This window comes from Podarcis cretensis (genome assembly GCF_951804945.1).
Source record: "Podarcis cretensis genome assembly, chromosome: 5".
In the NCBI taxonomy this organism is placed as follows: Eukaryota; Metazoa; Chordata; class Lepidosauria; order Squamata; family Lacertidae; genus Podarcis; species Podarcis cretensis.
Window position 1 is genome coordinate 62,252,467 of NC_137174.1, and position 23,126 is coordinate 62,275,592.

General features: G+C 43.4%; 2 protein-coding genes across 10 annotated transcripts; one reads left to right on the forward strand and one right to left on the reverse strand.

The window, feature by feature from the left end:
- Positions 1-2,467: 2,467 nt before the first annotated feature.
- Positions 2,468-6,216, reverse strand: LOC307216523 (uncharacterized protein). Its single transcript, XM_079976934.1, has 2 exons — positions 6,080-6,216; positions 2,468-4,526 (listed from the first exon to the last, which is right to left on the reverse strand). The coding sequence occupies exon 2, from the start codon at positions 4,495-4,497 to the stop codon at positions 3,619-3,621; it is 879 nt and encodes a 292-aa protein (XP_079833060.1). The 5' UTR covers positions 4,498-4,526; positions 6,080-6,216; the 3' UTR covers positions 2,468-3,618.
- SCLY (selenocysteine lyase) lies at positions 6,073-22,483 on the forward strand. 9 transcript variants are annotated; one of them, XM_079976905.1, is made up of 13 exons: positions 6,073-6,152; positions 8,935-9,043; positions 9,624-9,736; positions 10,122-10,222; positions 10,676-10,859; positions 12,040-12,167; positions 13,229-13,393; positions 14,765-14,871; positions 15,577-15,613; positions 16,801-16,884; positions 17,097-17,199; positions 18,324-18,399; positions 20,707-22,483. In XM_079976905.1, exons 2-13 carry the CDS (start codon positions 8,946-8,948, stop codon positions 20,849-20,851), a joined length of 1,341 nt encoding a protein of 446 aa, XP_079833031.1. In that variant the 5' UTR covers positions 6,073-6,152; positions 8,935-8,945; the 3' UTR covers positions 20,852-22,483. The 9 variants fall into 9 exon arrangements, with proteins under 9 accessions (XP_079833031.1, XP_079833034.1, XP_079833027.1 ...); XM_079976901.1 differs by lacking the exon at positions 6,073-6,152 and adding an exon at positions 6,782-6,928; XM_079976902.1 differs by lacking the exon at positions 6,073-6,152 and adding an exon at positions 6,845-6,985.
- The last annotated feature ends 643 nt before the right edge of the window (positions 22,484-23,126 follow it).

Genomic DNA, 23,126 nt, shown 5'->3' on the forward strand with positions numbered 1-23,126 from the left:
ATACCTGGAAGACGACGCATAGCCACAAGCATACTGTGACTTTGGTACAGGATATCTCCTGCTGCAAGAAGCAAGGCACCACATTTTGCAGCAGAGTAGATTTCCAAATGGTTGTTAAAGAACGTTATTGCTGTCAAGGATCAAGGACATTATCACCTTGTGTTACCTAGGCCTGGTGCTTGGCAACACTTTCAAGGCAGTGGGGCTATTCCCCTGTGCACATCTTAAGCCGAGTGAGGCAGCAACAGCAACAAGAGGGCTGGGGAGAGGACTTCTTATAGTTCTGGTCCCCCAGCACCTCCACCGAGAGTTCTGAAAGCAGAAGCTGCAGCTATCATCTGCCCACTGAGGCCTACAAGACGCAGGTGAAAGTGTTGCATGAATGTGCTTGAGAATAATTTAATTGCTCTCCTTCTAGGAGGAGCTCTTGTTGGAAAATAGTATATATTGTAAATAAATCAAGTCATTTGAGTATGAAAGTTGGAAGAGAAGCCTCAACAGTGGACGGATTTGATGAAAAACCCTCAGGCAGAGCAAGAGGCTTACTAGTCTGTTTAGAAATGCAGTCTTGGTAATCAGACACTCCTATACATGCAGAAGCATCTGACATTTTATGTCATCAAAGAACACAAAATGTCAAAATTTTCAGAAGCAAAAACAATCAACACTTTCTCTTTTGCTGCTTCTTTTGAACATGACCGGTCTATCAAGAAAATCAACACAATCTTTTGGCCAGCCTGCCATCAACAAATTCCAGAAACCTTTAGCACTGGGCCTGATTATTGGTACTTTTTAAAATAAAAAAAGTAGGATTAATTCAGCAGTAATGTGACAATCATACGCTTACTACTAAATCATATATTTCCCCCCCCCATTACTTTGAGTTTTAAATGAACATAACCAATCAATACAAACACATGGAAAAAGAAAAATTAGCTGCTTTTTTTGCAATGTATGGAGCGAGGCATTTGTATGTATGCTACAGAACATATATCATTTGAATTACCCCTTCCAGGAAACAAAAAAGATTTTTGATCCCTAAAACATTAAACTCAGAGTGACTGAATCTCATTCTGACGATTTCCTTCATTCGAAGGTTCAAAATTTGCCTGTGCAGAAAATATATTGCAATTTGGGGAGGTATTTAATATTAGGACCAATGAGGGATGATAATTTTAGGCATTTGGTTAGCTTATCTTGACTGGGAATGGAAACACAACTTCAAAATTAACTATGACTATTGAAAGCAAACATTTGGAAATATCCATCTAAAAACTTTAAAGGAGACAAATTTTAATGGAAGCACTGTCACTACCATTAGTGATGGCTCACTTGTTTTCCCGAAAAAAGAGGGTACTTTTATTGCTTCAAAGATCCAGTAAAACTGCTTGCATTACTGACATAATGCACATCACCCAATTACATTACAATTAATTGCATTAATCGTCTCTCCAGTCAGCCTTTTTGACATGGTTTTAGAGCGGGGCTACTTCCCATATGGGAAATCAAATGTATAAGCAAGGGCAGATGTAGTAATAAATCACTGTTCCTTAGCTTGACACAACATGCATATAATGCTGCATAAAGTTACATTTTTGGTCCATATGAAAAAAGGCAACAGTTGAAATAAAACCATTTCTGGCAAAGGGTAACAAAATGATGGCAATTTGTTATTAGGATTTTGGGCTAGACAGGTGCCCTTTGCCTAAAAGTAACCATTTAATATTCTGAAGTACTTGTATTTATGGAAATTATGTGAGCAAAATTTAGAAGAAGATTATGGTAACTTTAACAGGCCAGTTATATCGCCCAACGTTAATTCCAACACACAGCATTTTGGTGCACAGTTCACATCTTCAGCCAAGAACCATTAGGTGGTGATAGATCAAGTGACGTACATATATCTGTAAACCATTCCCAATACCCCATGATTTCTAGGATTTAACTACTATACAGCCAATGGGGCAGTGTACTGAGGAATATACTCTTCCCAACATGATGGGAAACATGGGTATGGGTGTGGGTGTGTTGCCGGGTATTTGTGACTTTCCAGAGATAAGATTACAGAAATTCCACATGTGGATGTCTGTGTATACACCATGTGATCCAGAGGTCATGTAATGTAACAGTACATGAACAGACCATCATGCATACAATATGTTTGGATCTGAGACTGTGAAAACTAGCCATCTGTATGCTGGGGAAAAACCAGTGAGGTATGAAAACAGAAGTTTTGCCTAGCTTTGAAAGGGCTGCAATCTGTACTACCAATGCTCACTGCAGGCAGAGCTACAAATTTCTCAAGATGGAAGGACTTGCTTCTGTTTCAGTGGACATTATAACTGCAGTGCAGCTACGTCCTTCCACTGTAGCAAACACTGCAGTGCATTCATTTGCAATCCTTACTCAATGAAAAGAAGAATTAAACACCTTTAAAATAATTCGTAAGGCAGTTCCAACCCCATGCTATGTTCAGTGCATTATACATGTTTATGTCTCAAATATTTTCAATTACAAATTCTACTTTTCCACATATATTTCTCACCACTGATATTTAATTGCTAAGAATGCAGAAAATATACAAATAGTTGTTACCACCACATTTATACCAAGAGCCATTTTTAAAATTTCCTGACTTTTTTTTCTTCTCACATGAACCAATGCTATTTATCAAAAGCTGCTTTTCAGAACTGTATAGGTATTTTAGGAACTAAGTATCTGCAAGATCAAACAGAGGAAACCTATTTTCTTTCGCCTGCAAGCACCTAGTCCTGAAAGGCGCAGAACCCCTTCAAGTCTCAATGAAGTAATGGCAAATTGTATATGGTCAGTCTCTTAAGACCATACAAGTATTATCAAGGTATGGAGGTGGGCATTACAGGAAACTACTGTACTTTTTAGATAATTGAGCCAATTACTGTTTTCCCTTCAGGTGTGCTTACTTACTTACTTACTGTTTTAACAGGCAGGAAGATAGCAGTCTATTGTGAGTCTCAAAAAGATCCTGCATTGTGACACACAGCCCCACAACCATGTTCCCCTTTTAGCTGCCATCTCACGAGTTACCATTTTTTATTTTAATTGTACATGGTCTCCCAGTCTTGGGAGACACTGAGGTTGGAATGGGCAACAGGTTATATAATATGACTCTCCTGCAGGAGAGTCTGCATTTTCTCCTCACATTTCTATTTCAGGCCACTATACAACATTTCAGCAAAATGTTTTTTTAAGGAGTGTCCAGCCCAACATGAAGACTGTATGAAATGGAGAATGCACCACCTTCCTAAGAAGTCTGTTCCAGTGGTTAAATTATTATATAACATAACCTACTATTGTGCATTTGGTTTGCTTTAACAGCCAAACATTGGTTTTTCTGTCTTCCTTTGCTACACTATAGCTTTTTAGTGCACAGTACTTTCACCTTGTGAAGGTATCAGTACAGGCCTAAACAAATCTTACTTTCTCAGTAAGCTAAAAGCCCATTTCTACTGGTGCCATTGCTTTGGTGGTGTTGCTGTACATTAATGGGGCTCAACAAAATTATCTACATCAACTTCCAATTAGTCAGGGTATTAAGACCTCCCAAAACTTCAACAGAAACAGATTTTGAATGTTGGGCTAGCAGTTTTCATATTTGTCAAAAGTCTCATAGAACCCTGGTCTGACTTTTCTGATGCTCATACGTATATGTTGACATTCAGGTGCAACTGACTCGCTATAGCTAGTTGAAGATGCTGTCCCAGTAATCCAGCCAGAAGATAGGCGCTTTCTTTTTGCCTTATGTGAAAAGTTCCCAATTCCTTTGCTGCGTCCAAGGCAGGGGTCATCTTTCTTCCTACTGCTGACATCTTCAACTGGCTGCTCATCTCTATTGGAAGTCATTCCTTTACGCTTACATGCATCTTTCTCTTCTTCTGCAATCTTCCTGAAGTGCTCCAGTGATTCTACTTTTCTTCGTCTTTCTATTGTTTCCATTTGTTTCTTGTCCACGAAGTCCTCAAAGTACATTTTTCTTTCACTCCTCTGATCTTCAAGAAATTTCCATTCAATGTCAGTCATCTTCACACCACTGTATTGCTCCAATTTCTCTCTTGTTCCTGTGTCTGTACAAAATATGTCAAAAAGCTGCTCTGAACTCCTGTTGAAATCATCTGCTTTCTGTGTAAACAACTCATTTTTTCTTCGCTTTCTGGACTGATATAATTTTGAAAACTCCTCATACACCTTAAGAATATGCTTCTTTATGCTTTGTGTTGCTATGGTATACAAATTGCAAAACAACCAGTGCTCCTGCAGAAGTTCAGCAAGCAACTGGGCAGCATCTTCTTTGGATCGCTGGGCTTGCCCAGCCCTTTTCGGGTGCAATAGATATAGCATGTTTTGAATGACATCCTTCTTGGTAGGCAGAATTCCTTGTGCAAATTCTGATGACTCCACATAATCAACTGTTCCCAGAGTTTTTTTTGCTTTTGCTTTAGTATCCAAAGCCGCCATCATTCCTTTCCAGTGTCTCTTTATACCAAAAGCTGAAATAAAAGAGGTATTAGACAGCTGAAATAGAGTAGCAACAAGAATGAAAAGAAAAACTTAATTATGTGAAGCTAAGAATATGTAAGTCAAGGTGGTCAAAGTGTTCAGGACTGCAGCCAATATAAAAAATCAAGTAATTTCTGGAGAGAGCATTACTAAGTTCCAACCATTTGGATTAAGTAAGCTCCTATCTGAAAAACAAAACTGACTTGTCAAGCAGTAAAGTATTTTATTCATGTTAGCTGCAGTCTGAATTTCCCACATGATCTGTCATTGGCACAGCTAAATCATACATATATAATTCAGTACGTTCTTATATTTTAATATTTAAAAATATAGTGCAATATCACACAAGGTAGACCCAGAGTACTTGTCCATTGATTTCAGTGGGTCTCCTTTGAGCACGATTAACATTAGATACCATCTATTAAACCCTATTAGGGAATTCACAAAAAGCCTTCTAGCAATGGCACAGGTGTTTCTCCGATTAACTACAAATCACCTCAACAAGCAGTCTTAATATTTTGTACATTATAACTCAGAAATCTGTGGTGGCCAAGTTACCTTCAAATCTTTAAAAATATTTATTTACAACATTTCAAGCCTGCTCTCCCATCACACAGGTAGCCTTTAACAGATTGCACTGCAACAGTTCCAAGAGCTGTGCTTGGAATCCTCAAACTTGCATTTTCAAAGCTGCCTGCTGCAATAAGTGCTCTGGTATAATTACATTAATCTTCCTGTCAGTGCAACCTGATGCATATATATTCACAAGCAAGTCCCAATGAGTTGACTACAGCATTTCCTCCCAGATGTGCATAGTGTTGCAATCTGAAATGGAACAGTATTTTCTAAAGGAAACCTGAATCCCAGAATTGAAACAGGCAAATAAATACAAATAGCACCTGTCAGCATATGTACAATGATGCTTCCAAGTTTTCGCATTCAGGCAATTTCCTATTGTCAAACTGTAAGCAAATTTTCAACTGAAGGGCTCAAAACTTGGATTTTTAAGGAGATGCAATCACAGAATTTATGAAAGTCCGCTCTAGGTCCTGGAAACTATGAGCGAGGGTAGTGCACTAAACCAAAGAGGCTTGAGAGCGTAACGTCCGGGGATCACGTTCTGGAGGCCAACAGGGGGGATTAACGCAGCCCACCGAGAAGGAAGGGATCTTTCTAAAACCTGTCAAGCGGACCACCCCTGCACCGCCTCAAAGCAGGGGGCTGTCAAGAGCACCAGAGAACACCTGCGCACCCCATTGCCCGCCTGCAAAGCAGGGACCAGGCACTCCACGTACGGCAGTTGCCAGCCCTTATTCCTGCCTGGAAAATAACGCCGATGAGGCGAAAGCCGCCACAGGCGCCATGAGGCGGATGGGGGTGGGGCCCGGCCGCCCTCCCTCTCAGCCCGGGCAAGTTCCTCCCCACTCCCAGGCCGAAGCCGCCTGAGGCCCAGGCGCCGTTTCCCCTGCCCGGCCGGCCAACCGTTGAATAGCCCGGCCTGGCCGGCTCTAATCCCGCCTATCCCGTTATCCCCAAGACCTGCCTTCGATCAGCAGAACCAGCCAGAAGAGGTAAAGCGTCAATTAAAAGCCCGCGGCCCATCCTTCGCCATCTTGGTAAGTCAGAGCGAGCGAGCGAGCCCTACGCAGCGGGAAAAGGGAAAGCGGTGCCGCCGCCGCCATCTTGAGAAAGGGCAGCGCGAGCAACCCTTGCCCTGTGGTGGTCTCTCATGCCGACGTCTCTATGATCTCAACTGTCATTCACCGAGTTGCTTTGAAAAAATAAACTGGGCGTTGGTAGCTAATATATGGTCCCGTTTTTGCAGCTGAGGCGAAAACCGGGCCTGTGAGGCCTCCTTGTGGGAAAAAAAAGACGAACAAGTAACGACGACGACGGCAAAAAAAAAAGACCCAGTCGCCAACTACCGTCAGGTGAGCAGAACCAGTAAGCGAAGCCAAGGCAAATGGACGAAGGGGTCTTGCTTCTTAAGGGGAAGGTCGGAGGCAGGTTATCGTCAGTGCGAGGCAACCGATTGGTTAACTAACGCAGCCGTTCCCTGCTGAGCGCCATTACGCACTGGCGGAGGAGGAAGCTGATTGGTTCTTGAGGAGGCAACCCGTCTGGTCGCGATTAAACTAATAGCCTTTCTTGGGCGGAAGCTGAAGCCGCACCAGTACCAGACTCGACCATAGACCAATGCCCTCTTTCGGGAGACTGTCGTCATATTACTAATGATAGTGAGAGCGGGAAGAGAGAGTCAGCGGATGCCCCGGCTCCTGCGTCTCTACTACGCGTCAACCCGCCTTGCCACTGTCAGTCCGAATTGTGTGGCGCGGATCTGATTCGTCGGTGGCTGGAGTGTTAAGCAGCCTCAGCAGCCAATAGCTACCTGGTGAGTTGGAGGACGCGGATTGGTTCGTAGCTGAAATTATGCCGTAGTAGCCAATAGGTGCGCCGCGAAGTTTGTATAAAAATGGTCGCGTTGAGGCGGAAGGTTGTGCAGTCCAGCATTCTGTTTTTAGCTGTTCTTGGATAGGCGTCTTTCTCACCCGGGGGGCGGGAGTAGTCGTATCTTTGCTTTGTCTCTATTAAGATATACGCTCCCAAGTCCAAAGGGAGGTTCAGTTTATGTCTTGTGGGCAAGAGCTGAGGAGAACAGTTCTCCATTTTGTTCAGCACAATTTCAGCAGTAAAAAACATATCAGTGTAAATAAAATAAAAGGAACCAACTTGGTGACTCATATAATTTTTTATTTTTTTTTTGCATTAATGGTAGTATGGTGCCATCCACGTTCATGAGGCTTTGCAACAAAACAAGGAGCTGATAGGTCCCTGCCCCAAGGGGTTCACAATCCTGAAATAGGCAATGACAGAAACGGGAGGGAAGCAGAGACAAGGCTTAGATAAGCAGTTATTTCAGGTACATGTATTTAGGGTTAATTACAGTAGGCCATTGGGATTAGAAGGTTGTGCTAAAAACTTAATGGAAAGGGCGGGGTTTCAGTGCAAAAACAAAGCAATGATAATTACAAACGGAGAGGAACGATAACAACTGTGGATAGGACTGCAAGACATCTAAGGGTCTTTCATATAGTGTGAGGCTCTCCCATTCCACTCAACAACCCTCCGTTGTTGAGTGATTAGCTACACAACAAAATTTTATTCTGGTAATGTGTTGGAAGTGTCTGAAGCTAGAAGCATGTCTTTGCCCATAAACAGTGCCTATGCATTGAGCCTGTGAGAGAAAATGGAGTAGCAGGTGAAAATTGTAACGGAATAACTACCATCACTGCAGATTGAACTACAAACTTGAATTTTTGGCTTTCTATGGGTTTTTAAACTGTGGGGAGTATTGTTTTTGTTTGCTATTATGGTATGTATGGTATGTATTTTTGTGTTTTTATATTGTCAACCACCCTCTGGATGAAGGGCGGTATAGAAATTTAATAAATAATGATGATAATTTCCCCTCTACTATGAGCTTCCCTGGGGACATTAGGCAATTCACCTTTGAGGAAGAGTTGTAGCTTGGTAGTGTAAAGCACATGCTTTGTATGCAAAAGGTCCAGATTCACTTTCAGTCTCTGGCATTTCCAGGTAGGATTTTTTTTGGGGGGGGCGGATTCTGGAGAGCCACTGTCAGTCCTAAAACATATCTCCCATATACAAATCTTTTGACAATTTGTGTGACTCTTCCTTTGACTGCCTCCCAGCTGGAAACCAGGGAGGATAGCATATCAGTCCTAGGAAGACAGGGAATCTGAGAGATGGGAAATATTTCTTCTAACTTTCTTATGTCCATCTTTGGAAGTACCTCTACAGAATGGTAATGCAATATTCTTGACATAGGTGCCATCTCTATAGGATTGGACCCCCTCAATATTTGTAGGCAGGCCAAGCCCCCCCCCCATGTTGAGGGAGTGGAGGAAGCCTCCCAATGATGTGTGTCTAGTCCTTGGGCTCCTCCCACCACCACCATCCTGCCTACAAATGCAGCTGGACCACTTCAAACCGGTGCTGCCTGCCGCCTAACCTCCGCTGGAGGCCTTGCAGAAGAGACCTTGGCATAGCTGCTGCAGTGGCTGTGGAGAGCCAGTGGAGGTAAGGCAGTGCATGGGTGGTGGCGTTCTGGTCTGCAGTTGCAAGCAGGGGGCAGTGGTGTTGGGTTTCATTGCATACCCATTGGCCTCACACGTGTGATGTCATGTTGCGCTTGCGTGCTATGCTGGGCCACTCCAATCTGGGGCGCAAGTCAGTGCCTCTGATTCCTGAAGATACAGCAGAACGAGTAGTGGTGTCCTTTTGATTAATGGGCAAAGGCATGTCATAATTTATTTGTGTGCTATTTGAAGTCTAATGTTTCATGGAACAAAGTGGGTTGTGTTTTTCTTAAAATAGGTTGGTGGAGAATGGAAGAGAACCAAATGAAGAAAGTATTAGTGAACAAAGGAAATGAGAACACAGAGAAAATTGGCTTTGATGGGGAAGAGAACAACTCCTCAAACAGGTTTGTAGCTTCCCTTGACTTTAAAAAATGGAGACAATTTTTTGACAATGGTAAGTGCTGAGATTTTGCTATTTTACCCACAATATACCTTGGGAATGAGTCCTGTTGAATTAAGTGGAACTTACTTCCAAGTAAATGTGTGTAGATTGGATTGCAAAACTCCAAGCAAGTAAAAAAATCTTAGGATTGAGATCTAGGAACTGAAAGATTATTATAGTAGTCAACTTCTTAAGTGCTAGAATGCTGTGATTTTCAGCAAAATCACTTTAAAGATTAACAAATGCATTGTGGCATATGCTTTCATGGGCCTGGGCCCACTCTGTCACATTCATGTGAGTGTGCCATATGATGTAGTCATCAAAACTGACACCACATTTTAAAGCTTGGGGAGAGATAGTGATGTTTTATTTCAAAACCCCAGTATCATCTTTGTGGTTGTGGCAATGACGATTTCAGAAGTGGTTTGGTTAGGGCAGCATTTTTCATAACCAACGATGCAACTTTGGCCCAAAGAGTGCTAGTGTGAATGTATCTTATTCCTTTTTCTGTTGTAACTATTCTTGCATTCTGTTCCCTTCAGGAAGATATACCTAGATTACAATGCAACCACCCCTCTGGCTCCAGAGGTGATTGAGACAGTTACAGAAGCCATGCATGAAGCATGGGGCAATCCGAGCAGCTCTTACACAGAAGGTGAGAGCAAGCCTGGATGGAAACATTCTATGAAAGCATTCATCTCATTTTTGTATTCATATTGCCTTTTTAAATTCAAGTTACTGCATTGAAATGGCCTTAAAGGAATGTATTACTTCATGTGATCCAGTCACTAGCACTCGCTGAAATAAATGCTCATGCAAGGAACACAGAGCCAAATCTGGCACTTCTTGTTGCCAGAAATAATTATTCTGTATCAAAACAATTAAACTCTTCCAGAATTTGGGTGGACTTAATAATTTGTTTATTTATCACTTTATTATATCCTGGAACTCAAAGTGGTAGTCTTCCCCTAGTGCCACTCTTTGGAGACTTCCCCCCACCTTGCCTTGATAATAAGGTAAATGTGCCTTTGATTTCACAGGTCGAAGGGCTAAAAATATTATAGATGGAGCCCGTGAAAGTCTGGCTAGAATGGTAGGGGGGCGACCCCAGGACATCGTCTTCACTTCTGGTGGGACAGAGGTGAGATATGAGATGCTGCTAGCACTGTTTTGACCTGGTAGTCATGTAAGAGATCAACCCATAACATGCTAGCTGTCTTTTTCCTCAATGGAGTCTGACTTTATTTGCTTCTCATAGTATTGGTGACTCCATTCTTAATTAGTGCCAAGTAAGACCCAGCAAACACTCATCAGATAAAAAGAAAGTCTATCCCTCTTCTGTTGAATGGCTCTATCTTTTATTTAAAACCTGCAAAGGAGCATGTATTGCAATTTGATTCACTCACATGGAGGTAATGACTACAAATCAGTCCTCTGCCTCTGATCCTTCTGAGACTGAAATACAAGTCTGCCACTGAACTAGTTTTTGGGTAAGAAATTCAGCATTGTCTACTCCAGAGGACTGCACTGGTAAATCTGGATATTCATATGAACATATGAGATTGGGATTTGTATCCTTCCTTTTTCCATTCAGGCAAACAATTTAGTGATCCACACTGTAGTGAAGCATTTTAAGGAAAGCAACAAGCAAAGTTCTGATGGACCAAGAGAAGATAAACAAAAGACTCTGGGGATGTGTCCACATTTAATTACATCTTGCATTGAGCATGACTCAGTCCGTCTCCCTGTGGAGCATCTGGTGAAAGAGCATGAGGCTGGTGAGTATACTGTAGTGGATAGTCAGAGATTGCTGATAAAATTATACACACTTGCCAGATTCTGCTTCGGCAAAAGCTCTCTTTTTTTAAAAGCAATTTTAGTTTCTGAGTAGCAAATACTACTTTTTTTTGGTGTTGTTGTTTAGTCGTCTTAGTTGTGTTCAACTCTCTGTGACCCCATGAACATGAGCATGCCTTGGAAACTCTCTCTTTCTTCTCAAAGCTTCTCCTTTTTTATGTCCATGGAGTTTTCTTGGCAAAATACTGGAGTGGATGGCCAGTTCCTTCTCCAGGTGGATCACATTTAGTCTAAACTCTCTGCTATGACCTGTCCGTCTTGGGTGGCCCTGCACGGCATGGCTCAGAGCTTCTTGGAGTTATTCAAGCCCCTTGCCACGACAAGGCAGTGATCCATGAAGGGGTTTATGGGTATACTGTCTCTTTATTGTTTACTCCAAATGTGAGCTGTCTAAAGGTGGCTCAGCGGTACTTTCACTGTGGTGCTAATGGTCCAGAATTGGGGGCAATTCTGAACCTTTAATTCAAATTCATTTATTTGCATCATTTCCTTTTCCTTTTCCTTTTCCTATCCTTTCCTATGGTATCCTATCATCTCCTATCCTATTCTATCCTATCCTATCCTTCTCGCCTGTCAAATAGTGACCAACACATGGAGTCAAAGATGGCATTCCTAACCTGGCTGATAAGTGGTCTTATCACTGCATAGGGAGGGAGGAATATATAGCTTGTGTTCAAATGGTGCTAGGTTTAATCTCTGGTGCTTCTCCAATTGGGCAGGATAATGGCAGAACTCAGTATGAGACTCAGAGCTGTTAGTGGGGGCTTTTGCAAACTGAAGAGACTTAAACAGCACGCAGCATTTCCCCTCAGCTTCTTCCTCTCTTATCTTCCAAGTATCCAGCTGAGCTCCAGGAAAATCCATTTTTGCTCAGCTGCCTCTTTCATTAAATGCTGCTTCTAAGTCAATAGCCACTTCCTCCCAAATTCCCTTATGACAGCCATATCTTAATCTTTCAAGACTAAGGAGCGCTTGCCTGTTGCCTAGCAATAGGTCTGCTATTCCCTGTGACTTTCTCTACTGCTGCCAGATACATAGTAACTGCTGATGAACGCGCCGAGCTATGGGATCAACATCTTTTTTTTGCATCCTGATTTACAGAAGCCACTTTTGTACCCGTGTCCAAAGTGACAGGACAGGTGGAAGTAGATGAAGTGGTTGCAGCAATCCGTCCAACTACATGTCTAGTTTCCATTATGCTGGCCAATAATGAAACTGGGGTTATCATGGTGAGTTGTGCCTTCAGTTCTGATTACATGTTTAAGGATATGAGGTTCATATATGTGGTCAGATGATCCCAAGAGCCAATGAGAGGGAGCTGATGCTCCCCCAAAATATTTCCACTCTCCTTTCACTCCACCAACTTTCAGTCTCAGTATGTTTTAGGTATACAGTAAGCCCTACAACTCCTCATGCCAACCTAGCAGTTCGAAAGCACATCAAAGTGCAAGTAGATAAATAGGTACCGCTCTGGCAGGAAGGTGTACGGCGTTTCCGTACACTGCTCTGGTTCACCAGAAGCAGCTTAGTCATGCTGGCCACATGACCCGGAAGCTGTACGCCGGCTCCCTCGGCCAATAAAGCGAGATGAGCGCCGCAACCCCAGAGTCGGCCACGACTGGACCTAATGGTCAGGGGTCCCTTTACCTTTTTAAGCCCCGCAACTTACACAGGTGTTTTAGTTCTGGGGATAGTGCATAAAGCCAAAATCATGTGTAGTCAAAACACACTGGATGCAACGCCAGGTGGGATTGCCGAAGTTTTCCCCCCAGATGCCCGCTCCTCTTTCTGCCCCCCTTTTAATTTTTTGTTTTTGCCAAGTGCCTAAAGCTAAATGCGCACATGTTAAATGTACATAAATTACAGGTCTACTGTATAGCAAAACCTTTAGTTCTACAATTTTTGTCACCTCATTGCTCCCCCAATCTAGTTTGGAATTACAGGTTTTGCTCTCCGGAGACACAGAGACATAGCCCTATGCCGTGAACCATGGTCTCCCTGTGTAGGGTTATGTGTTCTGTGGAGTTTATATGTGGTGTCCTTTGTTTGGATGCTGAGTTACACCAAATGCTATCTTCTCCCTTGATCGCCAAGGCGGGGCAGTTGTACTACATAACAATAAAGCCATATAATACCATCAGTAAAAGTTCAAAGGCAACCATCAGCTTTCCATGCAAGTAATTCTGTGAAGGCATCATATGCCAGCCAGTAGGGCAGTAGCCAAAGAGAGAGTCAGAACACTTGTCTTCCTGGTGAGATGATGCTTCCTGATGGTGCTTTCTTCTGTCAGCCTGTCTCTGAACTCAGCCAACGGATTCAAGCTCTCAATCGGAAGAGAACGGCATCTGGTCTGCCACGGATCTTGGTACACACAGATGCAGCACAGATGATTGGGAAAGGTCAAGTGGACGTGCAGGATCTGGGAGTGGATTACCTCACTATTGTGGGGCACAAGGTATGGTGCTTCTCTCTTCTGCCTGCAATGCACTTTCTACATGCAGGGTAAGAGATGTCCATGCATCTAGGTCATCTCCCAACATGGTAAATCCAATATCCATGGAGCAGAGAGTTGCTGTCAGCCCATAGAGTCATCCTTATTGTTGATAAAACATTTAGAGAGAAAAATAAGAAAGAACATACCAGGGCTCCCTGAACACCAGCCATCATTCTGAGAACCAGACGGTGACCATAATCCAGAGGTGCTTTGTGTGACAGAAAGCTGGCAGTAAAAACGTTTGGTGTTCATGATTGATTCTCTCACTCATAGTTCTCATTGTGCAGGATTCCAGACTGACTCTATTAGGGCGAAAGGTGTTTTTCTTATGTTGTTTATTAAATGTGTCTAATGCTATCTACATCCTGGTTTCCAAAACTTTTTTTTTATTTGAAAGTTTGTAAAAACAGTGCACAATATGTACACACAAAGAATAAACAATGAGGCCATCTCACTTTGGCCTTTTGTGAACTTCGGGAGATTCCATGTGCTAGAGCAGCAGTTTCTCAAGTTTTTTTTTAATTGAGAACCATTGTTGATTTGCTTGCTGCTGACAATTGTATTTTGCTACAGCTGCCATGCAGATTGTCATTTGGTGACTGTAATGTAAACTCTGCCCTGAACAGTATTGTGGCCCTCTTCTCTGCAGCCCATGAATCTAGCATGGTTGCACAGGAATGCAGAAAGTGTTGTTTATATTGTCTTTTATTTTCATCATGAACTCTTGGAACACCTAAAAACATAGTGGACAGTCGATAACTCACTTCTTAGTATGCAATGCAACTCAACAGCTTCTCCACCAGATGGCAATCTGGGAACAATGTTGAGTGAATTTGTCCACATTTTCACATTGCGCAGGAGAGCATGACACACAGCAGGAGATGTCCAGTGTGTCAACATCACTTTCCATTACAGTATTCAAAAACAGCTTTTCATTTTTATTTATTTATTTTGACAGTAGCCAAGTAATGATTCAAGTTAATCTCCAGGCGTAATTAGTTTAATAACTGTGGCATCTGGGAACATGTTTGTCATGTATTTTTTGAAGCACATAAATGCCTGTCAAGTGATACAGAACAGGGGGAGAAAACACAGGAAACTCTTCTGTTATGTGTGAAATAGCACTGAGATAGTCTAGGGGACGGGTAGCAGTGAGCATAGGATTCACCCATACTTCTCTCCCATGGGCAACCATGATTTCCCCAAGGATTAATGTTTGCTTCTCTGCTCTAGTCAGCCTTACTTCTCTGTGGTCAAAGCACCTCAGTTTCCTGTTGGACACACCACTTAGTTCTTGTCTGGAGGCATTAGCTTTGTGATTTTTCGTTGCAGTTCTATGCCCCGCGTATTGGAGCGCTGTATGTGCGAGGCCCTGGTGTCACCACTCCTCTCCATCCCATGCTGTTTGGAGGTGGGCAGGAACGGAACTTCCGCCCTGGGTAAGAAGGATGAGGGCACAGAGGGAGCCAGTTAATCCAGTGAGAGACCAAGTAAGGTGGGGACCTCTCTTGGATGTGGGAGCAATATGTGGGTAGCCCATGTTCCTCTTCTTCATGCGGGTGAGGGGCTGCAAGAGAAGACACCAAGCAGTTTTTTTTGAAGATAGTTTTCTTTGAGACTCCAAGGATGCATAGATTAGTGAGTGAAAGGCTCAGCTTTTGAAAACCTTTCCCTTTCGTATCATGTTTCTCATTTGGCAAAGTGTGAAGAGTTTCAGGATAAGCAGCTGGGAAATGCAGTGTAGGGTTTGCATCATGGGCTGTAGCTGAGTGCTAGCACACACACACTTTGCATGCAAAAAGATTCTAGGTTCAATCCCCAACATCTCCAGGAAGGGGTTGGGAAAGACCATTGCCTGAAACCTTGGAATGCTACTGCTGGTCAATAATACTGAGCTCAATGGACCAGTGGTCTGACTTGGTATAAGGCAGCATCTGCGCTTCCTAAGTCACATTCAGATAACAAGAAAGACCAAATCTCCTCCCCCCACAACCGAGTAGCTCAGGAGCAGTAGCTCCTATCATGCAGTAGCGCCATCTTTAGTCCCTGCATTATGCTAGTTACCCAAGTAGATATAGCCCCTGTGCTTGTGTCACTTTTATTATGCTTTAGGAATAAATACACACTGCACTTCTCTGTTCTAGGACTGAGAATACACCAATGATTGCTGGCCTTGGCAAGGTAAGCTCAGAAGTGATGAGGGATAAAAATGACAGTTATGGATTCAACATGAGATGCTGTCCTGGTAGCAAGGCTCAGATTTCAACCCAGCATCCTTCTTACAAAAATTTAAAGGCAGAAGATTTCCCTGGGTTTGCTTATCTGTGCTGGTGCTTCTCTTCCCTCACTCGTGCTCTCATACCAGAGGTGGAGTTGACCTATGGAGCAAAAATTCTAACTCTGTGCACAGTGGGACACTGATAGGAGACAAGGATGCTTACAAATGCATTACTGTAAACTCCGGTTGTTTCCCATCATTGTGAGGATCTGGTTACTGAGGACTTGTTGAAATACTAGAGGTTGTTCTTCTAGGCATATTTTTCAGAGCAAATAACTAATCTTTACAGTTTTCCCTGTGGCTCTGTATGAATAGCATGCCAGAACAAGAAAGGCACATCAAGTTGGCCTATATATACACTGGGGTGGGGTGGGGGGGAAAGTGTTCTCAATAACTCAACACCCAGCCACTGTTTTAAGGTCTGTTGGAGAATATGTCCAGATTTTCTCTAGTAGCCCTATTCATGTGCTGCTTTCACAAAGGGACAACATACATACCAGGAGCTGTGGGTCAGCATCTTTAGCCCCATGTCTAAGGTTGTGTAGCTCCTCCCAGCTTCTGCTATTGCCTTTTTGGCCAAATGCCTCCTCCCCAAGTAGTAAACAGTGTATTAAAACAAAATGCACCATAGAGGAATAGGTTTTAAAGCAGGGAGCCTTTACTATCTGTGTAGGCTGCCAATGCAATTTAGAACCCTGTTAGATCAGGTGAGTAAACTTATGAAGAGAGCTTATGTCACTGAGGTTGCAGGTTTATAGTTATATGATTAATGGGTTTTCTTTTAGTTGATTGAGAGTGGTGGGTACCTTGCAGGTGTGCTCTAGAGAGAGAGGCTCGTGCAAAATTGTGCCATGTAGACTTTCCTTGGTCTCTGACAAATCACTGTCAGACCAAAGGAATCACATTATGAATGGGCACAAAAGATGATTCCATTCAGATTGCCTACCCATTTCAGTACTGCATCGAATATCCTGATCTGTTTTCATCTGTCTGGATGGGGACATTCTATGGGAATCATCATTCCCTTTATGGTTCTGTCTCTTGTTGTAGCCACTGAGAAACATGTTATGCTGATTGTCTTCCTTTGCAGGCAGCAGACTTGGTGAGCAGACACTGTGAGGTTTATGAAGCTCACATGAGGAAGGTCCGGGATTACCTGGAAGAGAGACTTGAAGTGAGTTCTCTGGGTGCCTGTTTTTTGGATTCACCTGCAACCTTTACATAGGGAAGGGAGGATTGACCCCTGTTTGTAGATAGAATTGTATGACTTTCTTCTTGCTGCCTTCCTTTGTAGGAACGCTAAGCTGGGGGATAGTGTGGGGGATAGTGAAGTGAGGCCAATCATTAACAAACATTTATTGAAAGTATTATTTTTGCACATTTTAGGCCACGTTTGAAGAGCAAGGAGTTTATTTTAACTGCAGACTGAAAGGCTCAAGGAGACTGTGTAACACTTGTAACTTTTCTGTCATGGGCTCAGGACTAAAAGGTAATCCCCTATGGCTCTAAATTTTCACCATTCCTATATGGCTGCTGTCAGTCTACTTTAGGTGTTGTTGGGGGTTTTTTTGCCTACAGCTTCCTCGGTGACCAACACGTGTTAATCCTATCTATAGATCTCAAGACTGCATTGTTCTTAAGATAGTTTCAGAGCAGATGAAAACCAGACTGCTGCTGTGTGAGGGAGAGTGGGGAGATGCTAAAATATGGTATTGGAAATTGGTTTTCTAATTGCTCAAAGAAATTACAAATTGTGAAATTTTGCAAATACAGTGGAACTTCGGGTTACGTACCGTCCTCTTATGGGTAATGAGCTCCACTAACCTGGAAGTACAGTGGTACCTCTGGTTACAAACTTAATTCGTTCCAGAGGTCCGTTCTTAACCTGAAACTGTTCTTAACCTGAGGTACCACTTTAGCTAATGGGGCCTCCCACAGCCGCTGCACCACCGCCTCATGATTTCTCTTCTCATCCTGGGGCAAAGTTCTTAACCCGATGTACTACTTCCTGGTTAGTGGAGTCTGTAACCCGAAGTGTTTGTAACCCAATATGTTTGTAACCCGAGGTACGACTGTAGATACTCCTGGTAGCAAACTTTGCCCCAGGATGCGAGTGGAAGTTACGTGGTAGTGGCGGCGCAGCGGCAGCCCCATTAGCGAAAGCACGCCTCAGGTTAAGAACAGTTTCATGTTAAGAATGGACCTCCAGAACGAATAAAGTTCATAACTGGAGGTACCACTGTAAACAAAGGAAATGAGTTTTAAGCTTTGGCTTTTTATAATCTCAGCATGAATTTCATATTTATCTCAGGAGGGATTCTAATTGTAAAAGCCACATCCTGATTTTATCTATTAAACCTTTTTGTCATTGAAACGCTACTTTGCCTGTTCAGATCTGCATTTGACAATTTTATATGTATGATGTGCATAACTTTTGCATTTGTTTTTTCCCCCCTTCCTTCCATCTTTAGTGAGAAGCCAGTTCTAGCAAAAGTGTAGATGGGATAAGCATTGAATGGAGTGAGGGGAGGTTGAAAACCGATTCTATGGGTTCCTTCCTCCACCAGGTCCTTGGGTATTTCATGGCATGCCTATGTCTTGTGTTTTCTGCAGGTCGGCTGGTGCTGTCTCACTGTAGGACTTTGCTTGCCAGTGTTGGTGCTGCATGCCACTCCGAGAAGGGTGACCGGTAAGGAACCATGTTGGGAAACTGGGCATTCTGTGGCTGGAGGGGACAGATCCATCTGATGTAGAAAAGTGAAAGCAAAGGGTGCAACACCTGTACTCACCTACCTCCTCAGGGAACTCTGCTTCTTAATGGTAGTATTAGTGTGTGTGTGTGTGTGTGTGTGTGTGTGTGATAATAGTAGGATTCACCCAACCTGCCCTGTCAGCAGCAGCCCTGCACAAGGCCTTGCACTTGCACAATGAAACCTTCCCATCTCCCACCGTGTGCCCCAAAATTGGCTTGGGGAGGGGAGTCAGGAGAACCCAACAACAGTGGGTGGAGATGGTGGGATCGTTTCATCTGGCAAGCTGAAATGCTTGTGCAGGCAAAATGATTGGAAGAGCACAATGTTGAATTCCACCCTATGACAGTAACGCCAGCCCTTACATCTTACGGTCTTCCCTCTTGCCCTCCAAAGATGTACAAAAGGAACGTTTTCCATTTTCAAACATGAAATCCTCCTGCTTTAGGAGAAGACTGCCAGAGACATGTGACACCACCTCCCACAATCACTCACCCTGCATCCAAGCCATGCCATTTGCCCCTGGACAATGGGCAGACAAATCCTGTCCCTCCACTTAGCTGTGTGAACTGCCCTTCTCCTGGCTTTAAAGAGCTGCTGGTCCAGGACGAAGAAGTGGAAGGGGTTGTATAGTTGCCACAGTGCCAGTCCCACATTCCCCCCCCCAGGTGGTAAGGGCAGCACAGGAAAGGGTGCTAGCAGTAGGGGGTTACCGAGATAGTGTTGCAGACTGTTGCCGCTTATTCAGGAGCTGAGCTTATTATGGAAGCTGGTCAATCTGCTTTAAGTTCATAAGCTGGTTAATGTATTTGTATCTTAGTGGAAAGTGTTTTCTTTGCACTTTTGTACAAGCCAACATTTGCATAAGCTGTGGCCTTTTTACTTTGGCATCCACTCTTTTGGAACTCACAGGGGATGGTTCCAGCTGGGCAGGGAAATAGGTGATCAGCTAAGTGCCTAGGATTAGGATATCATCAAGTGGTTTTCCTTTGAATAGAGAGAGCAGTGTAGTGTGACAGATCATGTGTCTGAGCAGCAACTTGCTCCCCTGCTGTTGTGCGCTGCTTGTTTCAAATACTGGAGAGAGCGGTGGAAACCTAAGTGCCTTGTATTGTATTTCTTTCATCTAAAGATTTTCCTAGAATGCTTGTGGTTCAACTTTATGTCTGAGGCCTGCAAAATCATATGAGGATATTGGTATGACAAGCCTTGTGTACCAATTGATTAGCTACATAATGCTGAAGCCAAATCTGAGAACAGAATGTGCTAGAATTGAGGCTTTTGCTCACATACCTGCTCCAGAGATAATACATTTCAGTTCCATGTTTCCACATGGATGCGCACAGGATCACGTTCAAAAGCAGGTTCCTGAATAGCAAGCGTGAAGGGCCAAACAAAATTCAGATGCCATTCACACAAGTAACAACCGCAGGAATGAGGGACAAGTCTGGACTGGCACCCTGTTATTGGGGAAGAGAACTGAGCCACTCCTCCCCTGCCATGGTGGTCCCAATCTGGATGGGGCTGCCTGTGCCTACTATATGCATGGGGGGAAAGCTTCCACTGGAGAGGATAGAAACATTTCCCCCCAATGTGATTAACAGGGGCAGGGGTCCACAGCAGGGTCAGAGCTCTCTTACAGTACCTCCATGCCAGGGTCCCCATCCAGCTCTTCTTGCTAACACTAGATGGTGTTGCATCTAGTTTGGGCTTAAGTCAGATTTATTTGTTTGTTTTTTACATTTCTTTCTCATTCTTTGATGAGTTCAGAGCAGCATACACAGTTCTTTGACCCTCTTTGACACCAAACCTGTGAGGAGGTTAGCTAGTCACTAGCTCAAGGTCAGTTAATTATGTTTGAGCTGGGACCTAGGCTCTCCCCAGTTGTAATCTGACACTCTAACCACTCTACATACCAGTAGATGGGGAACCTTTTTTAGCCACATTCCCTCCTGGGCAATATTTCAGAGGCTGCCTGCAAGAGAAAAGTGTTGCCTATCATTTAAAACCAACACTGCAGTGGATCTGCACCTAAGCTGGAGTGACTGCAGCATTCTTAGGAAGAACAGTGATGTGAATGTGCTCTACAGAGGCAGAGTTCTTTGCGGCTCATATTGGAAACTAATGAGACTTAGAAATAAGTATAGGACTGCATAATTTTTGTTTCCTTCCTCTGTTCACTTCTTGGAACCACTGTAGGGAATTTTAGGAGGTTAAACTTGACTTACTTTATCTTTGTTCACCAGGCCATCCGCTATCCTGCTTAGCTGCGGAATTCCTTATGACGTGGCACAGAACGCCTTGCGTCTCAGTGTGGGTCATGCTACCAGCAAGGAGGATGTGGACCTGATTGTGGAAGATCTGAAGCAGGCTGTGGCTCAGCTACAATAGGCCAGATTTTCAGTCACCTAGTGAGACAGTTTTGCCCTCTGAAACCAGGAATTGAGCTTACCTGACCCTAATTTCCCATTGCTCTAGGTGCTATTACATTTAACAGAATGAGGCTAGATAACATTCTAGTCAGCTTCTGGCCACTGAATTCTTGTTGAATAATCTCTAGGGATTCCCCAGCCCTTGAATACAGCAGGCCAGAAATCAGTGCTCCCTGAATGTAGTCACTATGCTGAGCAGGCTCTGCCAGCAGATTTTACTCATTGAAGTGGGTAAACATTTCTAGTTGGATGTTTAGATCTATGATTGAGGTTTTTGTGTGGGTTCAGGAAACAAGCCTAAATATTATGGTTTGAATGGACAGGTGAATCCCAAAATATTGAAAAATTGGGAGCTTGCCTTGGTACCTGGAAACAGCCACTCTTTTGATGCCACCCTTCTGGGGTATTCCTTACCAGGAATGAAAAGCAGTTGCCCTCTATATAAACACTGAAGGAACATGAATATTTCTTCTTGCTGCAGCAACAGGTTGTAGCTGCTATAGTATTGCACTGTGTTTAGCATTGAGATATGCAGTGGGACTAGAATGTGCATTCTTCTAGAGCTGAAGAGGAGAAAAAGAGAAAGAGAAAGAGAGAAACTTTCATTTCACATTGCTGTGTTTTGTGTTATGAAGGCTGCATAGATACCAACCTCTCTAACCTAGGGCTTATCCACACTTCCATTGTCCTGCTGCTTTTTCTAGAGAAAACTGCTCTTTAGCGCTCAGTCAGAGCAAATGGCAATTTGGGTTTTTCCCGGATTGCTATTTGTTCTGATTTGTTGCTAAAGAGCGAGTTTTCCCTTGCAAAGGAGTGGGTCAAGCAGAAACCCCCTCAAAAGTCATACTTTCTAGGCACTGCACAAGTAGAAGTGTGGATGATCCCCCTAGTGCTAAAGGGCTATTTAAGTTATGAAAAGAATCCTACTGGAAATGGCAATGGTGATGGTGGGGGATTTGAACCAGGAATTGTTACTGCTACTATCTGCCCTGGTCGCCAAAAGGAGGAAATCAATCATAGCTGTCATCTCCTCACGTAGCTCTTGCAACAACAGATCCTGGTTGTAGCTGTTGCTGCTGGTTTACCCTAAATGGAGAAATACTCTAACGATGGGGCAGGTGATGTCAAGAGAGCCAGCATAGCAATCATTTCCCATCAGCAAATGGTAGACAACTGCATGCTGGTTCTCTTGTCATTGCCTGCCCAGCTGGCTTGCATCTTGATCAAGCCAACAGCAAGGATCTGACTGGCAATGGTTTTCTTTCCCATAAGAACAGGTGGTGGGGAGAATTCTGGCTTTCCAGGCAGTTCTCTTCTGCTGCTCTTTGTCTTGCCTACAAGGCATTCTGAATACCCTGATCTTCCTTGTCAGGATGCATGGCAGGGGTTGCTCCTACAGTGAGTTTCCCCCTGCAGGGAAGGACAGGTACCACATGGACCCATTGCTATAACTGCTTACCTTGTCTGTGAGAAGGAGGCACCTACCGTATATGCAAGAATATCATGGGGGATTTTGTCATTTTTTATATATATAGAAACTTACAAGCCTGGTGAATCAAGGGGATGCTGTGGATGTCATGTAGCTTGATTTCACTAAGACTTTCGATAAAGTCCCCCATGAGATTCCTATGGAGAAGCTGGTAAAATGTGGGCTGGACAAGGTTATTGTTAGATGGATTTGTAGCTCCCAAACCCAAAGAGTGTTCAGTAATGGTTCCTCATCATCCTGGGAAAAAGTGACAAGTCAGGTGCCACCGAGTTCTGTCCTGGCCCCATTGCTGTTCAACATCTTTATAAATGAATTTCATAAAGGAATTGAGAGGGTGACAGTCAAATTTGCAGATGACACTAAACTTGGAGAGGTACCTAATGCTGCAAAATACAAAACTGGGATTCAAGATGACCTTAACAGATTGGAGAGTTGGCCCAAACTAACAAAATTTCAATAGGGAGTTGGGCTGGATGACGTTAAGAATCCCTTCCAACTCTATAATCCTATGAAATGTAAGCTTTTGCACTTAGGCAGGAATGGGGGACACCTGGCTTGCCAGTAGTAGTTGTGAAAATGATCTAGGGGTCTTAGTAGATCACAAGCTTAACATGAGTCAACAGGGTTTTGACAAGCTAGAACATGTGCAGAAGAGGAACTGTTGAGAGAGTTGAGTACGTTTAGCCTGGAAAAGAGAATGAGAGGAAATATGGTAGCCATTTTCACATACCTAAAGGTCTGCCAC

Excerpts from the sequence above, each read along its gene's own strand:
- LOC307216523 (XM_079976934.1), bottom strand. The coding sequence starts at position 4,497 with ATGATGGCGGCTTTGGATACTAAAGCAAAAGCAAAAAAAACTCTGGGA.
- SCLY (XM_079976900.1), top strand. The coding sequence starts at position 7,165 with ATGTCTTGTGGGCAAGAGCTGAGGAGAACAGTTCTCCATTTTGTTCAG. Across the intron at positions 10,860-12,039 it reads GGTGAAAGAGCATGAGGCTG|AAGCCACTTTTGTACCCGTG; the intron begins GTGAGTATACTG and ends CCTGATTTACAG. Across the intron at positions 16,885-17,096 it reads ACCTGGAAGAGAGACTTGAA|GCCACGTTTGAAGAGCAAGG; the intron begins GTGAGTTCTCTG and ends TGCACATTTTAG.